The sequence below is a fragment of the Saccopteryx bilineata genome, chromosome 6 (assembly GCF_036850765.1).
Source record: "Saccopteryx bilineata isolate mSacBil1 chromosome 6, mSacBil1_pri_phased_curated, whole genome shotgun sequence".
In the NCBI taxonomy this organism is placed as follows: domain Eukaryota; kingdom Metazoa; phylum Chordata; class Mammalia; order Chiroptera; family Emballonuridae; genus Saccopteryx; species Saccopteryx bilineata.
Window position 1 is genome coordinate 161086017 of NC_089495.1, and position 26324 is coordinate 161112340.

General features: G+C 55.7%; 1 protein-coding gene across 1 annotated transcript in view; it reads right to left on the bottom strand.

Moving 5' to 3' along the window:
- The window catches only part of SDK2 (sidekick cell adhesion molecule 2), a 271566-nt gene that overhangs the window by 33414 nt on the left and 211828 nt on the right, over positions 1-26324 (bottom strand). The window contains exons 19-36 of the mRNA XM_066235214.1: positions 20617-20812; positions 20369-20467; positions 19769-19960; positions 18370-18491; positions 16964-17073; positions 16713-16863; positions 13821-14058; positions 12977-13092; positions 12134-12323; positions 10737-10835; positions 9607-9801; positions 8432-8633; positions 7452-7555; positions 6861-6931; positions 5834-5969; positions 4307-4363; positions 2560-2661; positions 2293-2408 (exon numbers count right to left, since the gene is read on the bottom strand). Coding sequence (XP_066091311.1) covers positions 2293-2408; positions 2560-2661; positions 4307-4363; positions 5834-5969; positions 6861-6931; positions 7452-7555; positions 8432-8633; positions 9607-9801; positions 10737-10835; positions 12134-12323; positions 12977-13092; positions 13821-14058; positions 16713-16863; positions 16964-17073; positions 18370-18491; positions 19769-19960; positions 20369-20467; positions 20617-20812 — 2496 coding nt within the window. The remainder of the gene's footprint in view (positions 1-2292; positions 2409-2559; positions 2662-4306; positions 4364-5833; positions 5970-6860; positions 6932-7451; positions 7556-8431; positions 8634-9606; positions 9802-10736; positions 10836-12133; positions 12324-12976; positions 13093-13820; positions 14059-16712; positions 16864-16963; positions 17074-18369; positions 18492-19768; positions 19961-20368; positions 20468-20616; positions 20813-26324) is intronic.

Genomic DNA, 26324 nt, shown 5'->3' on the forward strand with positions numbered 1-26324 from the left:
ACTCCAGACACCAGCCCACTTGCTGTCTCCCCTGGGATGTCCAAGGCACATGTGGAACTGACTCCAGCTGAGACCTCAAGCCTCCTCCTCCCACTGTCCTTTGTACTTCCCTGTGTTGTGACTGGAACCCCCATCATCCGGTTGCTTGGAAACCCATGCCACTTTTCCTTCTCTCACACTCTACCTTCACTTCGCCAGCAAATTTTATTTGCTGTTCAGAGCAAACCCGGTCACCGCTCTACCGCCGGGTCCTGGCCACCACATCTCACACGTGGTTGCCTCTGTGGATCGGTGCTTTCTCCATTTCACACTACTCTCTGCACATCAGCCGGCACAGACCTTTAACGACTCAAGTCATCCACGCCCCTTCTTTTGCCCCGAACCCTCACTGATTGTCATCTTATTAAGACAGCTCTGGGCCAAGTGGCCCGGGTCACTGTTCAGAGCCACTTCCCATCATGCTGCCCCTTGCTCACTCTGGGAACACACAAGGCCCTTTGCTGGTTTTGGTACATGCCAAACACCCACTGGCCCCACGACCTTTGCTCCTCTTTTCCATTTTCTGGAATACTCTTCTTCTAGAACCATGTATGCGATTCATGTTCTGTTCCCCTTCACTTTTACTCAACTGTCAGCGTCTCATTATATCCTTCCTTAACGACTTTACTTAAACTTTCAAATCTCCGCCTGAATCACTGTCCCTGTAACCTGCCTCATTTACCATCACTAGGAGCTGCTGTTTGCTTTGTACACCATTGGTCTCTTTTTCCTACAATTTACGCTCACGTTGACGGAGAACATTGCCGGGCACAAAATAACTGCTCAATAAACACGCGTCAATGGAAGATGGTAGCTGCAGGGATGGGTCTGACACGTCACAGCTCAGTTGGACCCTATGCGGTTCACCTTGTTGTGGTCCGTGGCACGACACGTCGATGCACCGTTACTGGTAATCAATGTGGATGCTAATCCCTGTCTGGGAGGTGGAATCCCATTCCCCCAGTTAACACCCGTGCCTGTGAGGTTTCCCAGAGCTCGCAGACAACTGCAGGTGGTGGTGGTGGGCTATGCGGAGTCTGTGTGCCCACACACTTCCTGGGTCTGCACATTAACTGGAGTCCTCCAGCCCTCGACCGTCTGGTACCTGTCACACTCTGCAGGCTCGGCCGGGCTCCTGCTTCCTCCCATGGGAGGCATATGCTCAGGACGCAATATTTAGTTTTCCCAGCTGGTGCTCCTGGGCAAGGATGCCCGGGGTGGCATCCATCCTTAGAGCTCCTTTGGCAAGACGTCTTTGTCCCCACCCCCGCCCGCCTTTCTCCCAGACGGAAAAAGTCGCCTATTCCTGATTCTGTCTTAAACCAGGGACACTGGCACTGACCAGCCATGTGAGGGGACAAGCCCTGTACCTTTGCAAAAAGTGTCTGCCTGTGCAGTGACGGCTGAGCCGGGTGACCGTGAGGCCCCTCGTGGTCTCACACTCCCCACCTGCCACTGCCTTGGGCCACTCCCTGGAATAACCATCAACCAGCAGGAGTGAGGGTGGCGCTGGACACTGGGATGGGAGGCAGGCTCCACGCACGGCCCATGGCTATGCCCCAACGGCTATGCCCCAGCGCTCCAGCCAAGGACACGCAGGGTTATTACTACTTTTACCAGCTTCTCTGGGGGATGTGCACTCAGTGGCTCCTCTCCACCCTTGTAGAGTGATGGCTGGCACACCTGGGGTCGGAACCTCTGCTACCTGTGACCTGTCTGGGCCTCGTAAGCTGGGTCTCGGTTTCTTCATCTATACAATGGGCACAAACATTTATAAGCTACCAGCTTTTCAGAGCTTTCAAGAGGACTGAGGAGTTTTAAAAGGCTCTGTGACTATCAGAGACAAATTGAATCCTGTTATAACACATGACATCACTGATAATTTAGAAATAATTTTTAAGTAGAGATTTCCTAGTCCCAGTCAGTGGTCCTTCGCGAAGTGGCCATCCAGTGAGCATCAATGTCATTAGGGTGGGCCACAGAGCCACTCTGCAGGGTCTGCTGTTGGCTTTGGGAGCTGGCAGCTGGGTGGAGGGTGGGCGCCAGGAAGGGACCTAAGCTGAGGCGCAGCCTGCACTCAGGACGCGGCAGAGGCGGGTGTGCTGCTGACCCAGCCGCACGGTAGTTCTGTGGACCGGGTGCAAGCAGCCAGGTACGGACCCGGGCACCTCTCCCACCTCCTCCCCGGTCACTCCCAACCCCCTGCCTGCCCCTTCGCCCTCCAGGCCCTCTCCGTGGCTAGAGTGCACGTACCTTGTAGCCCTGGATGTCCCCATTCTGGCTCTCCAGAGAGGGTGGCTCCCATGTCACGTCCAGCTGTGTGGCCGTGGGGCCGTGGACGGCCACATTGCGGGGTGCCGTGGTGGGCACTGGGTGGGGGAAGAGGTGGTGAGTGTGTGGTGGACTCCAGGGAGAAGGAGGAGACGGGCTGGGGCCTGGGATCCCATGACTCCTCTAGTTGGGCTTCATTGATGGGGGGTAGGGGAGGCGTCTTGCGGCCAAAGGGCGGGTACTGCTCACCTGCCTCCCCAACAAAGACTTCTTGTGGGGGGCTCAGGGGCCCCTCGCCCACGGCGTTGTACACGGTCATCCGGATCTCGTACCGCCGGTGCTTGTTCAGGTCTGTGGTAGGTGACAGCGGGGAAGGGGATAAACACACAGAGGTCACGGTCCTGCTGGGGACAGAGCCAGCATGGAGGTTGGAGGCTGCGGGAGAGGCTGGGATGACACACCCCTGCGATTCTAGTCCCTGTGTGAAGGTTCAGGAAAGAGCAGGTAAGAGAGGGGGAGCTGGGAGGGGGTGGTGCTCCACCCGCACCTGTGAATCTGCGCACAGATGCTGCTGGCTGGCTTCCTGGCCGGAGGTGACCATGGGGCACACTTTTGAGATGGAAAGGGGCACTCTTAATATTTATGCTGGGACACTGGTGTGAACTGTGCACACTGGGTCATTCCTCCCTGTGTGGCAGATGCTACAAGTATCCAGTGTCAGCTCCTTACACAGGGCTCAGCCCTAAGGGAAGTGGCTCCTTGGATGTAAATTCTGGGCTAAGAAACCCTGAGTTTTTGTTTTTTTTTTTTTTTTTTTTGCATTTTTCTGAAGTGAGAAGAGGGGAGGCAGAGACAGACTCCCACATGAGCCCCACCGGGATCCACCTGGCATGCCCACCAGGGAGCAATGCTCTGCCCATCTGGGGCATGGCTCTGTTGCAACTGGAGCCATTCCAGCGCCTGAGGCAGAGGCCATGGAGCCATTCTCAGCGCCTGGGCCAACTTTGCTCCAATGGAGCCTTGGCTGTGGGAAGGGAAGAGAGAGATAGAGAGAAAGGAGAGGTAGAAGTGTGGGGAGCAAATGGGTGCTTTGCCTGTGTGCCCTGGCCGGGAATCGAACCTGGGACTTCCACATGCTGGGCTGATGCTCTACCACTGAGCCAACTGGCAAGGACAGAAACCCTGTGTTTTTTGCTGAGTGTGGGGCACCTGGGTGAGGTGCTGGGACAGAAGCTGGGAGCGAGTACAGAAAATGGGCTCCGACAACCTGGGTGGGGATGCTGAAGCCCCATCTCCCTTCCTGGGTGGGCATCTCTCTTCCCCAGAGTGGGACTGGCGAGAGAGGGCCGTGCAGCCTGGGTAAGACACGAGCTGAGGAAGGAAGGAGAGGGACAGCTCAGTCCTACAAAGTGTGGGGCCCCATGCCCAAGGCCCTGGCCTTCAGGACAACCACAGCTGGGACTTCAGAACAGAGTGAGGGTGGGGCCGTGCACCCGGCGGGAGTGCTTGCTTCTCGTGGCTGAAGGGAAGGTGAGGGCTTTGCTCCGTCCAGGGCCGGGCCTGGGCCTGGAAGACAGAGCCAGGCTGGAAGTGCCTTGGGCTTTGCTCCATCCAGGGCCGGGCCTGGGCCTGGAAGACAGAGCCAGGCAGGAAGTGCCTTTGGCGGACCAGAGCAGGAGGGGGGCCATGACATGGATGCCTGCCCAGCCAACCAGCTGGACCACCAGCTCCTGCCGTGAGCCCACATTCATCATCCCCTGACCTGGCACACAAGACCTGAGCTGGGTGCTCTTCCATTCCGCACCCAGTGCATGACCGGTGACCCCCTACATGTTGGTGTGTTTGGGAAATTCACATGTGCTAAGGGTGGTCTCATTCTGGAAGTAGCCCAAGGTGGGCATACCACTCCGCCTGTGGTCAAGGATCCTCAGAGGCCCCGCTCCCCATCCCGGCAGTGGGCGTGGGCCCCAGGCGGGAGCCATCATGCAAGACTTACTGTCCAGCTCGTACTGTGTGAGGCTGGGCCGGCTCAGGTTCCGCATGGAGAACAAGGCTAGTGGGTCGGGAGGTGGGGGGGGGGGGCCAGAGGGAGACAGCAGACAGAGGAGGTTAGTACACGCACCCCTTCCACAAAGACCCAGAGGGGGGAGTGGCCTGAGGAGAGGGACCAGGATTCCGGGTTCCTGACGTTGCGTTAGGGCTCAGCATGGGAGCAGGGGAGGAGGCAGCTCCCAGGACAGTGCTGTCCCCGCCTCAGTGTGTGCTGGCCTGTCACAGGGTACTGTGAGCCCCTTGTTGCCTGCCATCCCCGGGGACAGCACTGGGGGGCCCTCTCGCCCCAACACGCTTCCTTGCTCGAGCTCCTGCAGAACCACCATGAAATAGTGGTCGTTCATTTCCTCATAGGAACCAGAAACTATTTTCCTACCAGGAAATAAGACTATATTATACACCGGCAATATAAAATCACAACCATGAGCACACGTCTGCAAAATAAATAAAATAATGCATGCTGCTCAACCCACTACATTTGATTTCTCTATTAATGTGCCTTCGCCGTGCAGTCCATCATTTTGCAATTCCCGCTTGCAGACACGGCACCAAAGGGTTAAGGGAATTATGGGAGGAAGACTCAAAGCAGAGAGGGTCTGGACTGGCTCCTCCCCTCCTGCTAGTCTCCGCTGTGGTGAGTGGTCCACCACCTACCTGGGCACCCAAGTCCTCTGGACTCCTCCCTCTCTCACCTGGCCCATCCCCCACATGTGTCAGTCATTGAGCCGACAGCACGTCATCGCCAGTACTTGCCCTCAGTTCCATCCCAAGCTAGCCGCCCTGGTTCCAACCTCACACTCTCGCCTATGTGACTGCACTAGCCTCGAACTGGCTTCCCAGCCTCTGGACCCCATTGTCAGCCACCATGCTACCAAAGTAACCCTCCTCACCCCCAAATGCAACAGGTTGTTCCCATGTCACTCTCCCTGGAGTTTCCACCTCTCTGAGAGGCAGGCTGGGTTCTGGGAAGCCCAGAGCAGAACAGAATGCTTCCATTGGGAGGTGACCAGGCTTGGGTTTTGGTACTCCTTCCCACCTCAGGCCCTTTACACATGCTGGGCTCTCCCTTTCTCTTTGGACTGGTTGACATGGAAACATCCATCAGTGTCCATCCCCCAGGAAAGCCTTTTTTGACACTGGCTTAGGCTTTCCCGGAATGCCGCCTCCACAGCTGTCCAGCTGTCATGCCAACAGCCTTAGACGTCTAGCTCAGGGCTTACTTCTCAAGCATGTGGCTCCTCCCTCAGCATTCACGCTAAGAGGGCAGGGATCCTGTCTGTTTTGTTCACTGTGTCTAGGGCATATAGAAGGTGCTCAATAAACCCTCAGTGACTAAAGGGACAGGAGTGAGAGGGATACACAGGGGTAGATGGCAGGGTTTAAGGTTAGACTGGTTGCAGGAGCTGAGAGCTTCAGGCAGGGAGCTGAGTGTGCCCGCCCACCCTCCTGAGTCCCACAGGATGTCACTCACAGGTCAGCTCTGCCCACTTGGCCCCGGGGTTGTTGATGCTGCGCAACGTGAAGCCCCTGAGACCCTCATACAGCAGCTCTCGGTACCGGATCCGGAAGCCCAGGAGGATGCCGTTGATCTTGTCCTCCGCTGGTGGCTGCAGGGAAGGGAGTGGGGAATGGAGAGGGACCGGGACCATCGCAGCTTACCCCACCTCCACTCTGCTCCTCCCCCCCTCCCCATTCTGCCTCCTGGGGCCACAGGGCAGAGACTGAGTCTCAACTAGGAAAAGAAATCAAAGTGATGTTGAGCATTTCTGATGAGGTTACTTCATCCTTGCAGCATTCCTTATAAGGCAAGGAAGCACAGGAATCACCCTGCCACGCCATTTACCAGAGCAGAAAAGCGAGGCTCAGAGATGTTTAGGAACTTGCCAAGCTCACACAGCACCGTCGGGGCCCTAGCCTGACCCTGGCTCTCCTCCTAGAGCAGGTCCTTGCCTAGGAGCTCCCTGACGTGATCGCCAGCTGCCCTCAGCCTGCTGGTCCCCCGGCCCGCAACCCAGCCACCATCCCCTGGAGTTTCCTGGGAGCCCACTCCACTCCCTGCTCTTGGGCCCCAGCAGGGCGGGTGCATGTGTATGCTCAGTGTGTGTAGCTCTCCACCTTGATTGCCTCTGCTTTGCTTTCTGCTCCCGTCGGCAGATGAGCAGGAGAGCAGGCTTCTGGGGAAGGCGAGAGCTATTTTTTTATGATGCCTCTTTTAAAAACCCTGCTGAGACAAGGCAGGTTTCATCTGATCCTTAATTGCAACCCTAACTGGGGTGGGCACCTCCCAGCCCCCCTTGCCACGATGGCCCTGGTCTGCTCTGGTCTCTCCCGGCACCCAGCCACGTCACTGTAATCTGAGGATGTCCTCCTCCAGGAGGGCTTGGGCTGGGGGAGGGTTTGGGGGGGTCCTCCCTGTTTTCTCTTCAAGGGCTTTCCCTTCAGAGGGGCTGCAGGTGGGCAATGGCTGATGCCTGGCCCGTCCCGCTGCTGGGCCATACCTGCCACCGGATCAGCACGGAGGTGGTGGTGTGGGGTGTCACCGACACGATGGTGGGCGCGTCATCGGGGGCTGGGGAGAGAGGCAGACAGGTGCACTTTGGGGACTGGGCCTTGGGTCCCCTGGGAGGCTACAGGGACCAGATTCTGTGAACATTGAACTGTGGGCAGCTCCACCTTAAGTCAACCTCTGCGCCTACCACCCCAACTGCAGAACTAAGGGCCAGGGCGAAGGGAGCGAGGCGCTGGGACCTGACCTCAGCCCAAACCCAAGGGCCCAGAGCCCCTTCCTCTCTTCTCCTCTTATGCTGCTGCTGAGGCTCCCCCACTTTTTTGGGGTTGGCCACCAGCTTGGGGGACATCAGAGAACAAATACACCAGGATCCAGGCCGGTGGTGGGTGCTGAGCTCATAGCAAAGGGCACTCCTCCGCCCAAACCTCCCTGGGACTCTGCCGAGGGAGCCAGACAAAGGGCCCAGCAGGCCCGCTGCCCCTCCTGTCTTTGGAGACCTCTCACCATAGAAGAGACTGTCTAGTGCTCAGGAAGTGCCCAATGGACCAAGAGAAAGACATCCGAGGATGGGGGCACTGACCAGCTTGCAGGGTGGTCAGGGGCTCCGACTCCTCGCTGAACTCACTGTCCCCAATGTCATTGGTCGCCTTCACTCGGAATTTGTAGGACGTGAAGGGCTTGAGCCTGTAGGGGAACCAGGTTGAATGAATGGAGGGATCCCCTCTGCTGGGGGGAGGGGCAGGGGCGCCGATCCACTGCGCAGAGAGATAGGCACATCGAGGCTCAGAAGGAAGGTCAGTTACAGGGGACAAACAGGGCCCAGGCACTGGAGGTCCTGAGCTCCCAGGCTGTCCCTAGACCTTGATGGCTTGGGGTGTGGCCACCCCTATAGCTCCATGATAAGCCGTAGGTCCCAGGAGGAAGGACTGCGTGTTTCCCACCTCCAAGGAACACGCTGCTAGGAGAGCACCAACAATCCCTCCCCCGAGAGCAGTCGCCCCTGTCCCGAGTCCAGCCAGCTGAGGAGCGGTCGAGGTTCTCAAGAGTTAACCACACTTCATCTCTCTGTTTCATTTCCTCTCCAGGCAACAGGCTTCCTTTTAGATTTATGGCGGGTGGAGGGCAAGGAGGAAAGGATTGCTCAAAACTCTCCGTCACGTCAGATGGAATACAAAAAAAAAAAAAAAAAAAAAAAATACGACCCACGAGAAATTAAGCTGAAGCCAGAATTTGGGCGTGAAGCTCCGCTCGCCTATTAGAGATGAAGCTGGAGAGGCCGCCTGGCGAGGAGACAGCGCTAATGAAGGATGGCGAGCGCTTCACTAAGGGGCGCCTGGGCTCCAGGAGCAGATAATTAAGAGGCAGCTGGAACAGGGCTCCAGAGAGAGGAGGGCGGTGTGGGCAGACCCGCAGGGCTGAGCGTGCGTGGGCGGAGGTCCTGGGGGAGGCGGGCTGTGGATGAGATCTGGAGGGGCGGGCTCCGCTCGGGAAAGCCTGCCCCAGGGACCGCACGGCGCTGTCCGGGCTGGAGGGGTGGGGCGGAGGCGCTGGCGGACTCACCTGTCCACCACGAAGGCGGAGGCGTTGTGGCTCACGGAGGCAGAGTGCAGGGTCCACTTGCCGCTGGGCAGCTCTCGGGTCTGGACGGTGTAGTAGCGCACAGGGGACAGCCCGTCGCTGCCCGGCTCCCAGGACAGCAGCACGCTGCGCGCCTTCACGTCCTCTTGCAGCACCGCTGGCTTGCTGGGGGGCTGCGGGCGGTCTGCAGAGTGGGGAGGAGCCCGTGAGCGGGCGGTGGGGGAGAGGGTGTGCTCCCCCAAGGGGGGGAAGGAGGTGCTCTGGGCTCAGGTTTGACGCCTCTCCTCCATGCCAGCAACCAGCACCTGTGTGGCACCTGGTCAGCGACCCAGTCCTCAGGGTGCTAGAGGCCCAGGTACCTGGGAATTTATACCTCCTGAGGGCAGCCAGAGAATGATGGTGAGGAGCTGTGGATACCCCAGCTGTGGATACCCCAGCTCCTCTCCCTGCGTGCCACAGAGCTGAGACGGGACCTATGCTGTCCTCTGTTGCTGGGACAGAGGCTGTCTCCCTCTGTGGGAAACCGCTTCACGCCCTGCCTGAGCTCGGCTTCCTCCACCCTGCCCCACGCCCTCCCGCTGGCCTTCTCAACCTCAGCACTCTGGCAGGTGGGGTGGAAGAGTCTTTGCTATGGAGTCCGCCCTGTACACAGCTGGGTGCATTGCAGAATCCTGGCTTCTCCCCAGTAGGATGCTGGTAGCACCTCCCTCCTAGTGTGACAACCAAAATGTCTCTGGACATTGCCCCATGTCTCTGGTTTTTCCTGGGAACATTGTACAATAAGTCACATTCATAGGAATGTGGGTCTCAGGTCTGCTTCTGGAAAACCCAACCTTGGGTGTGGCACCAGGGCGGCATCCTCCACCCAGTTGGACAGTCCCGGAAGGGGGCCTCACTGACCTGCCCTGTGGAAAAACGGGAGCCGAGGCAGAGCAGGACCCTTGGAGGGGAACTCCTAGCTCAGCTCTGGGATCCTACTAGAGCCCTCGCTGACCTTGACTGTCAGGCATGTGAGCCACTTTCCATGCCACACCAGGGCAAGGCGGTTCCTAACTGGTGGGTCCCAGCCATCCACAAGGAGAGGATCTGAACACCTGAGTTGGGTGGGGGCCCCTCTGGCTGCTCTTCAGCCCCCCCCAGCCCCTGTGGGTAGTCACCTCTCTTCTCGGTGGTCACCACCAAGGCCTCGGCGGCCTCCCCCCAGCCCTTGCGGGTCTGGGCGGTGATGCGGAACAGGTAGACAGACTCCGGCTTGAGGCGGGTGGCTGTGTACTGACGGGCACTGGGAGCAAGCACTTCCACGGTGGCGGCACTGGCTGTGGTGGCGTTGAGCCGGTGTGTGATCTGGTAAGCTGGGGGGATGGAAGGACAAGGGCTGCTCTAAGAAGCAGGGCAAGCTGCCCCCAGGGCCCCGAGAAAGGGTCATTCCTTCCTCGGCCACCACAAGGTCTGCACGGGGGTCCCCTTGGCTGAAGCCCACCTGCGTGAAGCCCTCTTGGTCACTCTTGTGTCCTCGGCTGCCACTTGGGGAGGGAGACTGTGAGGGGGCATGGACGGGTGCTCTATACAGAGTGTCTGTGACCCCCTAACAGCCCTGAGTGAGGGAAGTGAGGCTCGGTGAGGCCAGACTGCTAGCAAGGAAGGGACTCAGCTGGAGACCCAGCCCAGGTCTTTCTAGATCCAAAGCACCCGCCCTTCCCGTCTCCAGTCTGCCTTCTGAGCGTTCATCTGGGGTAGGTGTTGCAGGACGTCGGGACTGAGAGCCTAGGCCAGGCACAGGGGGTCCAACCCACTGCTCTACAGGTGAGGGAGCTGAGGCCATGAGAAGAACTGACTTGCTCAAGTTTTCAGCCCATGAGCCTTCTCCCGTGAGGCTGTATGTGTTAAAGGAGAAACCTGAATACGAAATACTGCATCTGATCTGTACCATCCCTCCCCCCACCTTAGCTCCTGTTTCCCACCTGTGGGTGTGGCTTTGCTGAGCCAGCCAGGGCGCCTTCACCCGGCCACACCTGGGAACAGCAGCTGATGTTTACCAGATGGCCACTAGGCTGGGGACTTGGGGCTCTTGAGGGCACAAAGCTAACCAGTGAGCCCTGCCCCTGCCCCCCAGCTGAGCATCATACAAATTGAGATTTCTAGTGTGAGAAGCAAGACTCAGAAACGTCCTTGAGGAGATGGGGGCACCTCCTGGCCTGGTTTTCCTCCTGCCAACCCTGAATTCACCTCCTTCAGGCCTCACACCTCCTCCTTCCTGTGGCCAGGGCGCGGGAGGGTGAAGGCTTACCAAGAATGATGCCATTGGGCGCAGCGGGAGGCTGCCAGATCAGCCGCACCGAGGTGGTCCTCACCTCTGGGAACAGGATGCCAACGGGTGGTCCCGGGACTGAGGGGACGAAGGAGAAGAGGGTGACAGTGAGTGCGGCTGCTGCTCAGCCCTGAGCCAGGTTCAGCTCTAGCAGAGCAGCATAGTGGGGTGGCACTTTGCTCAACAAAATTGCACGGAGTGATGCTCCTAACACACTGTCCTAACACAAGGATGCCATCAGCGAGGGTTCTGCCCTTGGAACAGGCATTACTTGGCAGGAACTAGAAGGGACCAAGACTCCAGCTTCCCTTAGCTCAGTGTCTGTGCTCATGCACATATATGTTCGTGCCCTCAGAAGGGAGCAAAGGGCGTCTGCGCTTTAGAAGGTACCGCTCTGACTTCCTGGCCCTATGTGGTGAACTGGCCGTGGGGCAAGGGGAGGTGCCCACCCCGAGCACACCACTCCTCTTTCTAGACCTCACTCTGGAGTCCTGGGACCCTGGAAGCCCCTGCCCAGACAGCCCTAAGCAGGCTTCCAGGGCCTGCACGGGCGTGTTCCCAGGTTCACACCTCAGGACTTGTGCCTCTGGACTATGGGATGGCCAAGGGGCGGCTGTTTTGAGGTGTGTGGGTGGAGACTGAACGCCATGGGCTAGAAGAGAGGGTGGGAGAGAGCAAGGGGGTAGGGAGACCTGGGGGTGGGCAGTGGGGGTGGAACTCCTCCCGTGATGCTTCATGCCGACACAGTAGGCACAGCAGGTGGAGATTCCAAACTTAAACTTGGTTTTGCAGGTCACATGAGGATACATTTGTCGAGGCAGGAGGATAGAACATATTTAATTTAACAGCTCATTAGCTTGATTTATAACTTTAGAATATATAGACATATGGTGTTTGGGCTTCCATTTGCATTCCTGTCTGGATCCCCCATGTTTCTGGGGGCAGTCTAAGAGTATGTGTGTGTGGGGAAACAAGGTGGGGGCAGAGGACCTGTCAGTCAGCCTTGGCTGCAGGGGTGAATGCCCAGAGCCCCGCTGGGGTCACTCTTGTGCACACAGGACAAGGAGGCTCATGCCCAGGAAAAATCAAGCCTTTCCCTTGCATAAACCTTGACTCACAGTGAACCTGCCCCAGGCGAACAGGAAATCAAAACAGGTGCAAGGTCTCCATTCCAGACACTGGTCCCAGGGAGAGAACAAGACTCAGGTGTCAGACTGCCTCTGTGAGGCCCTTGCTCCCCTACGGATGCACCGTCTGTGATTAGCATCCACTGGTGGGGGGGTTGCTGGCTCCTCAGTGACTGGCTCCCCATAGGAACAGAAAGTGACCCCGGGTGGGGGACAGAGGTGCTCAGGCTCTCAGGAGCTGGAACTCACCGTCATCCAGCGTCCGCTCCAGGATGGGAGGGTGGCTGGGGCTGCCGTCCCCAATGCGCGTGAAGGCCAGCACCTGGACCTCGTAGAGCACGTATTTGCCCAAGCCTGTGAGCTGGACGCTGAGGGAGGAGTTCCCCTCCACCAGCCAGACCCGGGGCTGGGAGTCCGAGTCCTTCTCCTTATACAGCACCTGTCGGAGCCCAGCGCAGGGTGACGGCCTCGGCCTGGGTCTGCCTGCCCGCTCCTCTCCCAAGTCTCCTCCCCAGGAGTTGAGGGGCAGGGTTAGGGTTGGGATAGACTTGGGATCCTTGGAGCACTTGGCCCCAGGAAGGCACGGGGAACAGGAAAGCTAGTGTTTGGAAGGATGGGGGACCCAGAGATGCACTCAGCCTTGGAGCTGAAAGTTTCCCGAGACAGCATCCATCCCAGAGAGGGCTTGTGATTTGCTCAAGGTCACACAGCCAGCAGTAGCAGAGCTGGGAGCTCGAGTCACATCTCCCAACAACCAGGTCAGGGCTGGACAACGCAGACAGACTTGGTTTGGGGGAGGAATTCTAGAAGATAATAGACACTGAAGCTGGGCCCACTGGAGCAGAGAGTGAGGCTTGGGGCACCCAGCGTGCTCCTGGGGAAGATGGAGCAGGCCCAAGGAAGCCTCCCCGCCACTGAGGTGGGGAACTCTCTGGTTGCCGTGGCAACTGATGGATGGGAAACCAGAGAGATCCCTTGTGTCTACTCTAGAAAGCAGAGGCCTGGGTCCCAGGGGATCAAGAGGATGGGGCACCTTGGGTGGAGGAGCCTGTTAGGGCCTCAGGCTCCCCCATGCTCAGACCCGGGACTCACCTTGTAGCCCAGCACCAGCCCGTTGCGGTCAGCCTCGGGGACCACGCTCCAGCGCACCAGCATGCTGCTGGAGGTGGTGGCCAGCGCAGACACATTGGTGGGGCCAGAGGACGGGACTGAGGGGGAAAGGAGTGAAGAGAATGTCAGGACTCAAAGTGGACTCTACAGTGGACGGGAGTAGAGTGGGACCGGAGGAAGAAAACAGGGCACAGGCCCCAGTATAGAATTTCCCCACCACGATTCCTTTTGGCTCTGGAATATCACAGATGCTGTTCCTGTTCAGATTAGCCCTCCCACCCCCACCCCATCCTCTGCTCAGGCTAACATTAGGATGAACCTGCATTTTTTTGCCAGCACAGCAGTGAGAGTTGGGGTGGGGGCCAGGGTGGGGAAGGACAGCTCATTTAAAGGGCCAGGAAAAAGCCACCCGGAGGCAAACCACATATGGACAAATGAGGCTTGGCTGCAGGCTCATAATCTGTGGGTGATCCCTTGCCAGGCCCCTATGAGCTGCTGGTTGTGTTTCTGGAATGTTCTGGGAACTAACGCAATCCCCATGCTTAATGCTCTTTCGGGCACCCCTGGTGTCAGGGTTAAATGTGAGGGCAGAGGCAGGGGCAGTGGGCATAGTGTGAGCAGTGGGCACAGCTGTGGGGTGAGCACAACACGGGGCTCTGCTGGAATGTGAGCACAAACAGGACAGTGAGCCCAGGCCATGTTTGAACAGCAGCTCCAGCTTTTATGCCCTTGGAAGACCCTGAGGGCAGGGAGACAAGGGCTGGGTAGGGGAGTCTCAGCCACAGGCCACGGGAAGTCCCGGGCGGCTGGTGCGAGGGGGCAGTACCTGACTCCCGCGTCCTGCCCATCACCATTTGGCTCCAGGGCCCACTCCCGATGGCATTGAAGGCCTGGACCTGGACGCGGTATTCTGTCCACTCCTCCAGGTCCTCGATGGTATACTCCCGCTCCACGCGGTCCTGGACCACGTGGCTCAGCGTCTTGCCGCGGCTGTCTGCCCGGCCGTATTTAATCTTGTAGCCCACCGACTCAGGGCTCCCGTTGTACTCCATCTCCGGGAGAGGCTGCAGGAGGGCAGGGTGGGCAGACAGTGCCGTGAGGCCAGGCCCACCCTGTGTACAGAGAACTGCCTGGCCTGTGCCCCCTCCTTCAGGAAGTCTTCAGGATTATTCTGCCCACCATCCCACCAGGTGTGGCTTAGATTGTGAAACTGTGTTTCTGATGGCCCCCATCACCCTGTCTCTCCATATCAGGTTCTAAGGAGAGGCAGCATCCATTCCTTTTTTTTTTTTTTTTTTTTTACAGGGACAGAGAGAGAGACAGACAGAAACAGAGATGAGAAGCATCAATCATTAGTTTTTTGTTGAGCATTGCGACACCTTAGTTGCTCATTGATTGCTTTCTCATACGTGCCTTGACCGCGGGCCTTCAGCAGACCCAGTAACCCCTTGCTGGAGCCAGCGACCTTGGGTCCAAGCTGGTGAGCTTTTGCTCAAACCAGATGAGCCTGCGCTCAAGCTGGTGACCTCGGGGTCTCGAACCTGGGTCCTCCGCATCCCAATCCAACGCTCTATCCACTGCGCCACTGCCTGGTCAGGCAGCATCCATTCTTTACTGAGCATGTGACGAACTCCCACCCTGCCAACGGCACCAGACCCAGGAGGCCAGCCCAGCAAACCTGTGTGTCCAGTACACCGACGAGCAGGGAACCGCTGGCCTTGGCTGTCTACCACCTAACACCTCTCTCAGGCTGCCAACCTATGTTTATCCATTGCCTGCAATATGCCTGGCCTCAGCTTATGCCTGCCTTGGAGAAGTCAGCATGGGGGACAACATCCCGCATATAGATGGGGCACCAGTCACTACCAGGAAGTCCTTCTGTCCAGCAAACCTCAGCCTCTCCTGCTGTATTCTGTCTCTTTCTCCTTGTTTGAATCTCAGCAAAGAGGAGAAACGTCCTCTTTTCCTGGGGCTTATGACTAGGCTGGCGGGGCTGTGGTCTCTGGTGCAGGGTCGCTCGGATAAACTTGGGCAATGCTGAAAGCAGTGGAGGTACATGCACACTGCGGGGGGCTGTGCTCTGAAGCAGATGTCAGCTGAGGGCCGGTCTTCTGATTCTCCTCTGAAGGCGGCAGAGTTGCAGCTAGGGAGCCCTGAGCCCTCATCCCCATTCTGCTTTCCCATGGGCTCCCCAGAATCTACCCCACTTCCTCCCGTTCCTCAGGCTCTGCCTCACGCCTTACATAACCCCTCCCTCCGGCCAGCCCACTCCCAGATGCTCAGTGAGGCAGACCAGAGACCATTACACAGCAATCAAGGTGGGCCTGCGTGCACGCTCCCTAACCTGCTAAGGAAAGGTAACGGGCCGTGCACCATTAAGCAGGACTGGAGGAACCAGGGACAGCAAGTGCCTTTTATCCCTCTCCAAACCCCATCACACATTCTGCAAGCATCAGACTCTTTAACCTTTTAGTATGGGTAAGCTTTAAAGCGAGATGCAGGGGGTTAGCGGGGCAGGGCCACCTGGAGGGGAGCAGGGCGAGCAGGGCCTGGGAGAAGAGGGACAGAAAGACCAGCCGTGAGAAGGTGGTCTGAGCCTGGGGCACGGCCGGCAGCTCTGCTCAGCGCCCGCCACCCGGGCGGGGCCTCATAACTAACAACCAACGTTTTCCAGGGCTGATGGCGCCCTCGCTCCTTTTGTCAGACTGTCCACACACATGAAAGGCAGTCCCGGCTCTCTGTAAATCCCACCATGTGGCACTCGGCGAGCTGGGCTTTGTACCACTAGCGAACGTTCTAATGGGGAGACACACAGAAAGAGTCGTGTGGCCAGACGGACCCGGGAGGCAGACTCTTCCTGAAGCTAGCGTTTCCGACTCTCTAAGGAGCTGGGCTGTGGGCCGCTGCTCCCACATTCATTTGTCTGAGAATTCCCACTTGCCCTGAGCACCTCTTAGATTGCCACTTTGTGGGATCCATGCCTGAATGGTGTCCTGGGGGAAAATGGGGGAGAAATGGTCCCTTCTGTTCCCCAGAAAACAAGATAGCAGTGGGCTCAGTGGTTAGGGCTTGCACTTTGGGGACCAGACTCCCCCAGAAGCCTGTGGACAGGGTTCAAAGCCTGACTTTGAATAAAGCTCCTAGAATGGCACCTGATGGGAGAGCACGCCCTCAGTGTGTTAGTGTTAGTCCCTTCTGCAGGGTCACCTAGCGCAGTGGCAACCGCATCTGTGGGGAAGGTCTGGGAAGGAAGGTCCCTCCCTCCCCTCCCCCTCAACCTCAGAAGCAGCCCTCTGCCCTCTGGCCTGGTGCGGTGGGACAGCTCACCTCTGCATCCCAGACCCACCCTGGGGAGCTGTGTGCCTCCGGGTGAATTCCTAACCTCTCGAAGCCTCTGTTTCTTAACTGTAAATTAGGATACTAATGTATCCTTTGCGGGATTACTGGGACGATTAAATGGAATTAAAAATGCAAAATGCTTGGCACAGGGTGCCGCTTAATACTCAATGCTCAGTGCGGTCCGGGTTCCTCTCTCTGCGTGGGCATGTGTTCATTTGGCGAAGGCACCCTTCCAGGTTGGAGGTGTAGGAGAGAGAGAAGGGAGCTGTGGGTATCCCGTGGACGCCCCTTTGATGTGGCCCCTTGGAGACAATGGCTCCGTTGCAGGTGATGAGGATCAAGGAGACCTCCCAGGCCCACCACCCTCGAGGGGCCTCACCATCCAGCGGAGCCACAGGCTGGTCTCACTCGCTGTGCGCAGGGTCACGTTGGCCGGGGCCATGTCAGGGGGTGCCTGGAGGGTCTGGATCTTTCTAGAAGGTTGGCTGGGTGGGCTGGTGCCCACAATGTTCACCTGGCGCATGCGGAAGCTGGGGTGGGGGGAAGGGGAAAAGCAAGATGGTGAGGGCAGGACCCCAGGGATGAAGCCTGTCTCGGTCTGGGCAGTCCTCCCCTTCCCTGCCCCGGTACCTGTAGTAGGTGAAAGGGTTGAGATTGGGCACCTCCATGGAGCGGGCGTCAGGCTCGTTGGTGAGCTGGTGAATCAGCAGCCATTCCTCCCCCTCCCCAACCACGCCCACCTGGAGAAGGGAGACAGCCTTAGATCGCCCTCTCTGCAGTGCAGGCCCACGGCAGCTGCTCTGAGCCTCTGCTTCTAAGAGCTACAAGCCCTGCCCAGAGAAGGTCTTGATTCAAACCCCAGGCCTCACCTGGAGGGCACCAGATGGGGTCACCATCTTTCCACACCCTGAAATGTGACTTCCTCTGTGACCCTGAGCCCTCCTACATCAGAATCTCAGGTTATAAACCCACTCCTGTGCCCCACCCTAGACCGAGCCGATCATCTGAGGCGGGTACCCAGGAATCTGTGTTTAACAAGCTTCCCAGGCGACGCCCCTGAGCACCCTGGCAGACTTCTAAAAGCCCAGCTGAATCAGAATTAGAATTTCTAGGGTGGGACCAGGCACTGGAACTGCTGAATGCTCCCCCTGTGCAGCCACGGCCGAGAATCCTGGGCTTAAAGAGCTGCAGGCCTTTCATCAGCAAAGCAACCAACAACAGTGCTGGCGAGGACGTGGGGAAAAGGGGCCCTCCTGCACTGCTGGTGGGAATGCAAGTTAGTGCAGCCACTGTGGAAAGCAGTATGGAGATTCCTCAAAAAATCAAAAAAGGAACTACCACACGACCCACCCATTCCTCTTCTGGGTATTTATCTGGAAAAATCCAAAATACGAGTTTGAAAAGAAATGTTCATCCCTGTGTTCACTGCAGTGTTACTAGTAACAGACAAGATATAAAAGTAACCAAAGTGTTGCTTTCCTGAATGGATACAGATGTGGTACATGTATACCATGGAATAGGACTCAGCCAAAAAGAAAAAGTGTGAAATCTTGCCATTGCAAGAACATGGATGGACCTAAAGGATATCGCGCTAAGTGGAATATGTCGGACAGAGAAAGGCAAATACCACATGATCTCACTTATAGGTGGAATCTAAAAAAATAAAAATAAACAAAACAAAACAGAAATAGACCCTCAGATACAGAGAAGAAGCTGATGGTTGCCAAAGGGGAGGGAGAGTTGGGGAATGGGAATAATAATAATAATAATAATAATAATAAAATAAAGGCTGAAGGTCGCAGCTGGCTCTTCTTCTAGGCCAGCCAGTCACTGCGCTAACCGGAGGGGACTGCTGTGCATCTGTGTGCACAGGTGTGGAGGTGAGGCAGTATTTGGTGTGTTTGCCCATCTGATGGTTGCATGCGAAAACTCACAGAGATGTAAGTAATTATGACTTTGCACCTAAGAGCATGTGCTCGCCCAAGGCCGGGACTGGGCTGCTGGGCTCTGGCTCCCCTCTGACAGCCCGCACCTACCTGGGCCTCCACCAGCCAGCGCGAGATGGAGGTCTTCCCATCATAGCCCGGCTTGAACTGCAAGGTCACAGAGCGGGGTCCGATGTTGGAGATGCCCAGGTTGGTGGGGGCCCCTGGGAGTTCTGAAAAAGGAAGGCAAGATAGGGGGCAATTTGGGGTGAGAAGGATGTCGGTCCTCATGGAACAGGACTCTCAGGGCACAGAGGGTGCGGCCTCACACTTTTCTTAGAAATGTTTGAGGAGGAGCATGGTGCGGCCTCGTCCCACCAACACAGTCCTTGTCCCTGCGCGCATGCCTCAGCACATTCACACCAAGGCCCTCAGACAGGGCTGGGGGCTGAGATCCTCCAGGGGAGGCTCTCGGGGCCTGCAAACAAGCTGGGCCTGCGAGGCTTCCTCTCCTGGGGTCTGGATGGTGTGAGATGTTCCTGAGGCACTGGAGGTCGCACAAAACCAAACTGATCACTTCTCCCAAACCCAAGGAGATGAGAAGGAGAGGTGGGGGTGGGAGGCAGCCTCGTTTTCATAGCAGGGACCCTGGGGCTTAGGAGGAACAGAAAGAGTACAGATTCTGGAGGCAGACAGCCAATGAACTAGACTCCCAATTTCACTGCTTACATGCTGTGTGTCTTCGGGCAAGTTACCTAACCTTTCTGTGTCTCAGTGCCCTTGGTAAAGGAAGATGATGATAGTATCACCTACTTCAGGGATTGAGTTGACATATAAAAAGCACTTAGCTGAGAGCCTGGTGGGCACCACATAAATATTTGTCACTGTCACTGTTATTATTACCTGGAATTGACCGAAGTTTGGGCACCTCAGCCATCTCAGCGGGCAGGTGGAGGGATTCCAGCCTGCTCACACAAGCATAGCCTCCCTGATCCAGGCAGGACCACCACATGGTTATCTAGTCCACGTCCTTATCAATTCAGATGGGGAAACTGAGGCACAGAGGGGCTCCTTGACTTGTTCAAGGTTGCAGAGCTTGGCGGAAGTCAGAGTTGGGAGTAAATCTCAGCTTGCCCTTCATGCCGGGTCTGAATTATTCCCACCCGGTCGGTCCCTCCCCAGCCGCACTGCCACTGGTTGGACCCATCTGGACTTTCCAGATGACAGTGAGACTTCTTCCCCTGAATCACAGGTTCCATTAAGTGGAATCTGGTGTGGATGGAGGAGTGGGAGGTGGGGCAGTGGGAGGATTGGGGAGTGGGGCAGGCTGAGCCCACAGAACCTCCATCCTGACACCTGCAATCATGAGAAGTAGCCTGCTCTAGGGAGGAACCAAGGGACTGTGGGCTCAAGAGGGGCGAGCTCTGTGGGGAGAAAGCCAGCACTCCTGAAGGAGAAGGGACCTCCTGAGGGGGTGATCAGCCCCACCCTTCCCCGCGTGGGCACCGACCTGGAGGCACCCCAGAGGAGATGGTCGAGGCAGACACCTGGCCCTGGCCCTTGGCGGTCATGGCAGCCACCTCGATGGTGTAGGTGGTTAGCGCGGTGAGGCCTGTGACGCGGTACTCCAGGGTCACGTTGGGCAGGTAGTGTGTCACGCGGGTGTTGGTTCGGTTATACTCCTCCCAGGAGATGCGGTACCCTGGAGATCCCCGTGGAGGCATGAGTATGGCAGTGGCCGTGAGCTGGCCTTGGCCCCGCCGCTCTGCTTGTGGCTCGTCACCCATCTGGCAGTCAGCCCCGCGCTGGAAGCTTTGGGGCCGAGGCAGGTGGAAGCACCTTGCTTGGGGCCCCAGGTATACCCTCAGGGGGACGCCCCATTTGCAGGGAGGGGACTGCAGGAGAAGTGCAGGTCATTGTGGCAGCCACTTGAGGCCTGTGGCTGAAAACTGGGGTGTGTCACTGAGCAGAGGGGCTGAGAACCTCCTCTGAGTACTTTCTAAGGAAGAGCGGCTGCTGGGAGCTTTAGGATGGACACTAGGTGGAAGGCAGAGGGATGAACTAGAGGGATGATTTTCCCCACCCCGGTTCGGTGACATGCAGTGCCTACCTGTGAGGATGCCATTCTTCTCCCCTGGCTCTTGCCAGCTGACCTTCAGCGAGGTGTCCAGGATTTCACTGAAGCTCAGGTGTCCCACAGGCCCAGGCACTGTACCCCAGAAGGCCCCCCACCCCACCCAGTATCAGTTAGAGCCAGAGAGAGACCATTGCCTGCAAGACAGCCCACGGTGTTCCAGGGGTGCCCCAGGAGGGGTGGGTGCGTGGCGGGATAGAATGCAGGACTTGGGTGGTGCCTACCATCCTCATGGGTGCGCACCAGCTGTGGGGTGCTGCGTGGCCCGTCTCCAGGAGTGGTGAAGCAGAGCACAGACGTGAAATACTCGGTGAACTTCTTCAAGCCAGACACGAAGCCCACGTGGATGCTGTCTTGAAAGTTGGGTCGGGCAGTCACCATGGTCACCTCCTCTTCCTGCTCCGGCTCCCAGGCTATCAGCTAGGGAGAGGCCGGCAATTAAGGCAGGGCAATCAGAATATTCCAGAAGAGGCTGAGCGCTCTCTCACAGGTTGGGCTAATATAGCGAGTCCAGGAGCCCAGGTCCCTGTGGTCCCCCCTCCCAGATACCCGCAGGCAACCACAGCATCTGTCCTGGGAGTTCGCTTTGGTGTGCTGCTGCATTCACTGAATGATGGCAAGGAAGCCTGAGGCATGATGGCTTTGTAGATTCCCACAGCAACCCCACAAAAGAGAGTTCAGATCTCTTATCAAGATAGCTTTCATAATTTGCAGGTCCAGTGCAAAATGAAAATGGAGGGCTCCCCTGTGCAAAAATTATTAAGAACTTCAAGATGATGGCAGCGGAGCATCAAACCAAGGGTCGTTCTGAGAGTGGAGCCCTGAGCTACGGTGCAGGCTGGGCACCCATGAAGCCGTCCCTGTTTTTTATAGATGAGGAAACTGAAGCTCAGAGAGGCTAAGTGACTTCCTCTATATCACACAGCTAGTAGGAAGTGGAGGGTGTCTAATTCCAACATCTGGCCTCCTACACCTTTCTCCATCTATGCTGAGAAAGCAGCTGCCCTGGGGTTCTCTTACACAGCTGGAACTTTGGTTCATGGATAACTCTTATCTTTTAAACTTGTTACAAAATAAACGCCTGCTGGGTAGCTCTTGTCCAGTATGCCAAGTTTGCGGGTTCGATCCCTGGTCAGGGCACATACAGGACTCAACCAATGATTGCATAAATAAGTGGAACAACAGGTCAGTGTTTCTCTTTTTCTAAAATCAATCAAGCAGTCAATCAATCAGTTTAATTGCTCCAAGTTGGGATTTCAATCTTAACCATCACCTAGAGGCGGGCGCCAGCAAGAAAACCCCGTGGAGGGTCCACATCTCTTTCTGTGTAGCCTCAGCCCCTCCAAGCCGCACCCCCACTGCCCGAGCCCCCTTCTCCCCTTCCCTCTCTTCCTGCCTCCTGGTCCCTCACCTCACACTCCTCTTTTCCGGCTCCTTCATCTATTTCCAACAATGACAGCTGGTCTCAGAGATTTCCTCATTTATTTGAAGTTGATTAAATAGCAATTAATGGTGAAAAGCAACCCTTGATGAGTTTAAGTAAGTACGGGTATTTATAGATATAAAACAATACCGTTCTGATGTCTCCTGATTAACGCACGCCTGTAACAATGCTTAATTTTCTCCTTTTGTGAACACGTGTTTATACAGGATGTTTTGAAATTTAATTGGTATTGTGAAAGGATAGCCTATAGCAAGTTAATTAGACACTAATTAGACCCTAAAAATACTAATCAGAAATCCTAAGTGGCATTTAATAAGTATGTTAAATATCCTCCTTATTCCGGTTATCTTGTTCCATAGCAATTAAATTGCCGAACTTCTTTGGAGCAGATTAAGAAACAAGTTTAATGTCTTAATTTAATTTAATTCATGTAAATTTGAATTAATTACGCCGTTAGAATGAACGGTGCAGTGTGTTCCCCAGTGAGTGCAAAACCGGGGTAACTGTCATTTTATGGGGTTTAGGCCCAATTACATTAAAAAATTTTTACTGCCAGAGGGGGAAAAAAAAAGGACAGAGTGTCTTTACTTTACAACAATATCACAAGAAATTGTCTCAAAAAGAGCCCAGAAGCAGCACACGGTACCGGCAGCGCGGTGGGAGGGCACAACAAGGACTTCAGGCCCGAAGCCCACAGTGGAGGCTGGACTGTGGTGGCATCAAAATATTTACTCTGGGACTCGAGCCACTTGTCCTCTCCCGCTATCCCTGAAGAGCGGGAGCTTAGGGTGGAGAGGCCTCTCCTTCCAGGCCAGGAAAGCGCTATGCACCTTTCATCCCCAGAGGGGCTGGGCTCTGGGCGGCCGGCGGATGGATCTCAGGCCGGCAAACACACAGCAGCTGCAGTCTGGTGAGCTCCTGCTTTGTGCCTGGCCCTGACTTCAGCCCATCACTGACCAGCCCCATCTCCGCAGCACAATGAGGCCTAGATGGGGACCATCGTCCTGTGCCGTTCCAGAAGAGAAAACTGAGGCTCAGGATGGTTGAGGAACCGGCATGGGAACCCACTAATGACCTGGCTTCAGGTTGGTGGACCCGAGACCTTGGATGAAGACCCCTGAGCTACACGCAGCCGCTAGCTGAGAGTTCGGGGCTCTCCTGGCCGTCCCCAGGCCTGCTCTCACTGCGCAGGTCTGGCACTGGTGCTTTCTGCTAGGTCCTTGGTCTTGAACTCTAAGTGAACGTGGCTGCCCCGAGCATGGTTGGGGCGTGTGTGTGTGCTGGAGCAGGAACATCACACCTAGATTCTGGGACCAGCAAATCTCCCTTAGAGAGCAGAGGCCCAGGTAGGCAATCTTCTGAGTGGTAGTGCTGAAGGTGGCGTGTGTGTGTGTGTGTGTGTCCATGTGCACACACGTGCAGGGAGGGCAGAATGTGCAGCCAAAGTGAAGACAAAGCAGAAGTCCAGCTCTGTCACTTACTGCGTGACCCTGGGAAATGCACTCAACCTCTCTGGGGCACAGGCTACTTACTATAGGGGACTGGAACAGCCACCTGGTGGAAGCAGTACATTATGAGGTTGAGAGTTTGGATGGTATATATGGCCTGCTAGCTTCTAGAGTTAAAAAAGTAAGAAAAACTCTCTTTCCCTTCCTTTGTCTTTCCCCCATCTATCTCTTTGCATCTGCACGGATTCACACTCACACTCTAGAATGTGAGAAACTAACCATAGTGCGTCCCTGGAGTGGGGAGCATCCCGGGGTGGGTGGGCCAGACCCAGGAAGACGAGGGCCTGGGGCAGGGCTCAGGATTGCTGCTACGTGACTATCCCTTTACCTCTGTGGGTGTTTAAATCTCGTAAATGTATTTTCTTGTTAAAAAATTCAAGTAAAAAATAAAAAAAGACATAATCGGGGATTTTGGCAATAGTAGCAAAATTATATACACATTTATCCTTTGACTGAGCGATCTTATTTCTAAGGCTCCCTTTCAAGGTTAGACGTGAGAAATACGAAACGGTGCGAACACAGAGCGCGGCGCCATAGGAAGGTTGAAGCGGAAGACTGGACGGCACACGGCTGTCCTCCCCGGGGAGCAGGCGGGCCAAGCAGTGAGGGGTGTGCACAATGGAGGGCGATACAGGTGTAGAAAAGGAACAAGGAAGGATTCTGTGTGCTGCTCCAGAGTGACCTCAGGACACAGCATAAACAAGCAAGGTGGAGCAAGTGTGTGGAGTGCCTGTCATTCATCCAGACAGGAGAGGGTGTGCCTTTATGTACGTCCCTACTTGCTTGTGTCAGAAAAGTGTAAGGGGCCCTGGCCGGTTGGCTCAGTGGTAGAGTGTCGACCTGGCGTGCAGAAGAGGTGTCCATCTGCTTTTCCACCCCTCCCCCTCTCCTTCCTCTCTGTCTCTCTCTTCCCCTCCTGCAGCTAAGGCTCCATTGGAGCAAAGATGGCCCGGGCACTGGGGATGGCTCTGTGGCCTCTGCCCCAGGCGCTAGAGTGGCTCTGGTCGCAACATAGCAACGCCCAGGATGGGCAGAGCATCACCCCCTGGTGGGCAGAGCATTGCCCCTGGTGGGCGTGCCGGTGGATCCCGGTCGGGCACATGCGGGAGTCTGTCTGACTGTCTCTCCCCGTTTCCAGCTTCAGAAAAATACAAAAAAAAAAAAAAAAAAAAAAGAAAAGAAAAGTGTAAGGGAAAACCAAAACACACAAAAAGAAATCAAACCTACAGGGGGTGGGCGGATGGGGGAGGGAGAGGACCAGAATTCAGGCGGACTTTCCCTGAATTTACTTTGCTTTGTAGATTTCACTGTGGATCCATGCAAATAGGCTACATAATTACAAAATGAAATTAAATTTTAAAAAAATCCATTCCTAAAAAAAATCGAAATCTAAATGAAACAAATGAGCCAAAACCGTGTATTGAGTGAGTTGCAGCAAAATGAGACAGTGAGACTCTCTTCCAAGAGGCTCGGCGGCAACGGGTGGGTGACGTGCAGTACGTCCCAGCTGGGACACGCTCTCAGAGCAGAGAGAGCCACAGCGATCTGAAACTACGTTTGGCCATCAAAGTGGCGATACTGCTATTCTGAAACTGTTGCAGGAGGTGGCGGGAGGGGGCAGGTGGGTAATTATGTTGGTGTCGTGGGAACTGAGTTCTCCGTCTGGAGAGAAGAGATACAGAAAGAAGACCAATGAGGTTATTAAGAAGCTTGTAGTCCTGAAATTAAATTGGAATTATTAGTATGGTTTTTTTTTAACATTTATTTTTTAGATCTTATTTATTCATTTTTTAGAGAGAGAGGAGAGAGAGGGAGAAAGAGGAGAGAGAGAGAGAGAAGGAGGGAAGAGCAAGAAGCATCAACTCCCATATGTGCCTTGACCAGGCAAGCCAGAAGTTTTTTTGTTTGTTGTTGTTGTTTTTTTACAGAGACAGAGAGAGAGAATCAGAGAGAGGGATAGACAGGGACAGATAGACAAGAATGGAGAGATGAGAAGCATCAATCATTGGTTTTTCGTTGTACATTGCAACACCTTAGTTGTTCATTGATTGCCTTCTCATACATGCCTTGACCGCGGGCCTTCAGCAGACGGAGTAACCCCTTGCTCAAGCCAGCGACCTTGGGCTCAAGCTGGCGGCCTCAGGGCCTCAAACCTGGGTTCTCTGCATCCCAGTCCGATGCTCTATCCACTGCGCCACCGCCCGGTCAGGACATGCCAGAAGTTTTGAACCAGCAATCTCTACATTCCAGGTTGATGCTTTATCCACTGCGCTACCACAGGTCAGGCTAGTTTGTGTTTTATCTTAAAAAAAAAAAAATTTCCTAGTTGTTCAAAAACAGGGCCTAGAAGCAGTAGCCAATGCTAGAACAGGAGCTGCCCCGGTGCCCAGCCTGTGGGAGCTAACCATCAGCCCTACTACAGGGACAAAGAGCCAGGCCTGTGTGGTGCAGTGGATGGAGCGTGAACCTGGAGTGCTGAGGTCGCTGGTTCGAAACCCTGGGTTTGCCCCGTCAAGGCACATACGACAAGCAACCAATGAACAAGTAGAGTGAAGCAGCTACTTCTCTCTCACCCCTCCCCACCCTCCTCTCTCTGTAAAATCAATAAATAAAATCTTAAAAAAAAAAAGGAACAAAGACTCCTTGGAGACGAGGCTGATCCCCGGCACAGCGCAGGGAATGTGAACAGTCGAGACAGTTTAGGACATCTTGTCGCATGGACGGCAAGGAAGCTATCTGAGACCACTGGGACCATGTCAAAAGGACTCATGAGTCAACTTGAAGAGTCCAGTCAGTTTGCCATCAATAAGAATTATAACGGCAGTGGATTGAGCCACCTCTGAGGTGTTTCAGAAAATCCTTAGGTATGCACTTATACTACCCAACACAAACAAAACAAAGGCTCCCTCCACCTCAATTCAAAATCACCTGTCACCTTAGAAGTTAAGGAACCAGTTCATTATTCTGAAAATTGGCAAGT